The 1,429-nt window shown below is 45.9% G+C and overlaps 1 protein-coding gene across 1 annotated transcript in view; it reads left to right on the top strand.

Moving 5' to 3' along the window:
- Positions 1-703: 703 nt before the first annotated feature.
- The window catches only part of LOC103374689 (gamma-butyrobetaine dioxygenase-like), a 15,576-nt gene continuing 14,850 nt past the window's right edge, over positions 704-1,429 (top strand). Inside the window, exon 1 of the mRNA XM_008304805.1 lies at positions 704-795. Within this exon, the coding sequence (XP_008303027.1) occupies positions 704-795 (92 nt within the window). The remainder of the gene's footprint in view (positions 796-1,429) is intronic.

Below are 1,429 nucleotides of genomic sequence, written 5' to 3'. Positions count from 1 at the left end.
AAACCAGGACTGGGTGGTTCAGTGTCTTCATGGTTCCATCTGGAGCTTCTCAGATCCACAGATCCAGAGAGAGTCTTCTTCCTGAAGGGGGTGGGAAACCTAAAACCAGGACTTATACAGTCAGTGAGGAATCAACCGTCTTTGTGGTGTTTTAAGCTAAAAAAAACCTCAAACCTTCAGTCAGACTGAGAATAATTTGCTGAGAAGCAGAACAAAGTGGGAGCTGTGAGCGTGGAGCAGCTTGTTGGTAGTTGGAGGTTTATTGCTGAAAACTTCTAACCCAGTGCCTCTGAAAACAAAGCTAACAGAGCGGTGAGACGGAACCGCAATGATAATAGGCGTTAGGCACAGGCGGGCATAAAACCAGACCAATAAGCGGAAAAGATCCTAAAAGGCTCCATTAAGCTGAGGGAAAGTGAGAATCCTCTGTGGGTTTACGACTCTGAGCGACACTAGAGGCTTCTGATCCACTGCTGATGGTGATTATACCGGCTTCAGGTTAAACTACACAACAGCCAAAATATGAAAGAATAAAGAAGCGTTTTATCTGTCTTCATCAGTTCGAGGTGGTTTGTCTTTGATCTGCCCGTGTGGTCCGACAGAAGGAAACCAGAATGATCCCTCTCCATGTCAGATGTGTGATTAGCTTTCCCAGCTAACACCAGGCTCATGCGAGGCGCTGATTACGTGATCAGGAGGCGAGATGTTCATGCAGAACGAGATCAGCTCGGTCATCGTGTACGAACGCCACTCTGTCACCTCCAGACGCCCGGGTCCGGTTTCACGAGGCCGACTGTAACATTCAGGCCTGACCTCTGGCCCAGTTCCTCGTTCTCGCTCTTTGTTTCCCTACCGCCCTCTTGACAAGTTTTAACAAGCGGCGGGTTCTTGACCCTTTGAGTTGTGCAGCCGGAGCCTGATTGTTTGTGACAACAGCCTGGAGGGAGGTCTGCACAAACACTGACTGATGCTGCATCTCTGGAACGCTCTCAACACGTCTGCTGCATCTCTCAGTCTTTACAGCCTTCGGAGTTCACTTTCACGCTTTATGTTATAGATTTGGACATTAAATAAACTTTAGTATGTTTAATGAAGCAGAGTTCTACCTTCATGCTGTGAATGTTCCAGAGTTCCAGGTCCTTGAAGTCCACAGAGGAGGGTCCAGATTGATCACTTTAATGGACTTTTTCCATCATTTCTGAGCCTCAGAACTTCATCAGTGCAGCAGATAGACACATGACATTTAGGATGAGGAAAACTTTTCACACAAAGATGCAAATTCACCGCCAAAATAGTAAAATTACCACAAAAGACACAAAATCAACATGCAAAGAGGAAAAATGTGCAAAATAACCCCCAAAATAGGCCGAAATTGTCCCAAAGAGATGCAAATTTACCACACAAAGAGGTAAAATTGCCACAAAAGACA

The sequence above is a fragment of the Stegastes partitus genome, unplaced genomic scaffold, assembly GCF_000690725.1.
Source record: "Stegastes partitus isolate 25-593 unplaced genomic scaffold, Stegastes_partitus-1.0.2 Scaffold2327, whole genome shotgun sequence".
Lineage (NCBI taxonomy): Eukaryota > Metazoa > Chordata > Actinopteri > Pomacentridae > Stegastes > Stegastes partitus.
The sequence above is the reverse complement of the archived record's forward strand: the minus strand, read 5'-3'. Positions and strand labels throughout refer to the sequence as shown.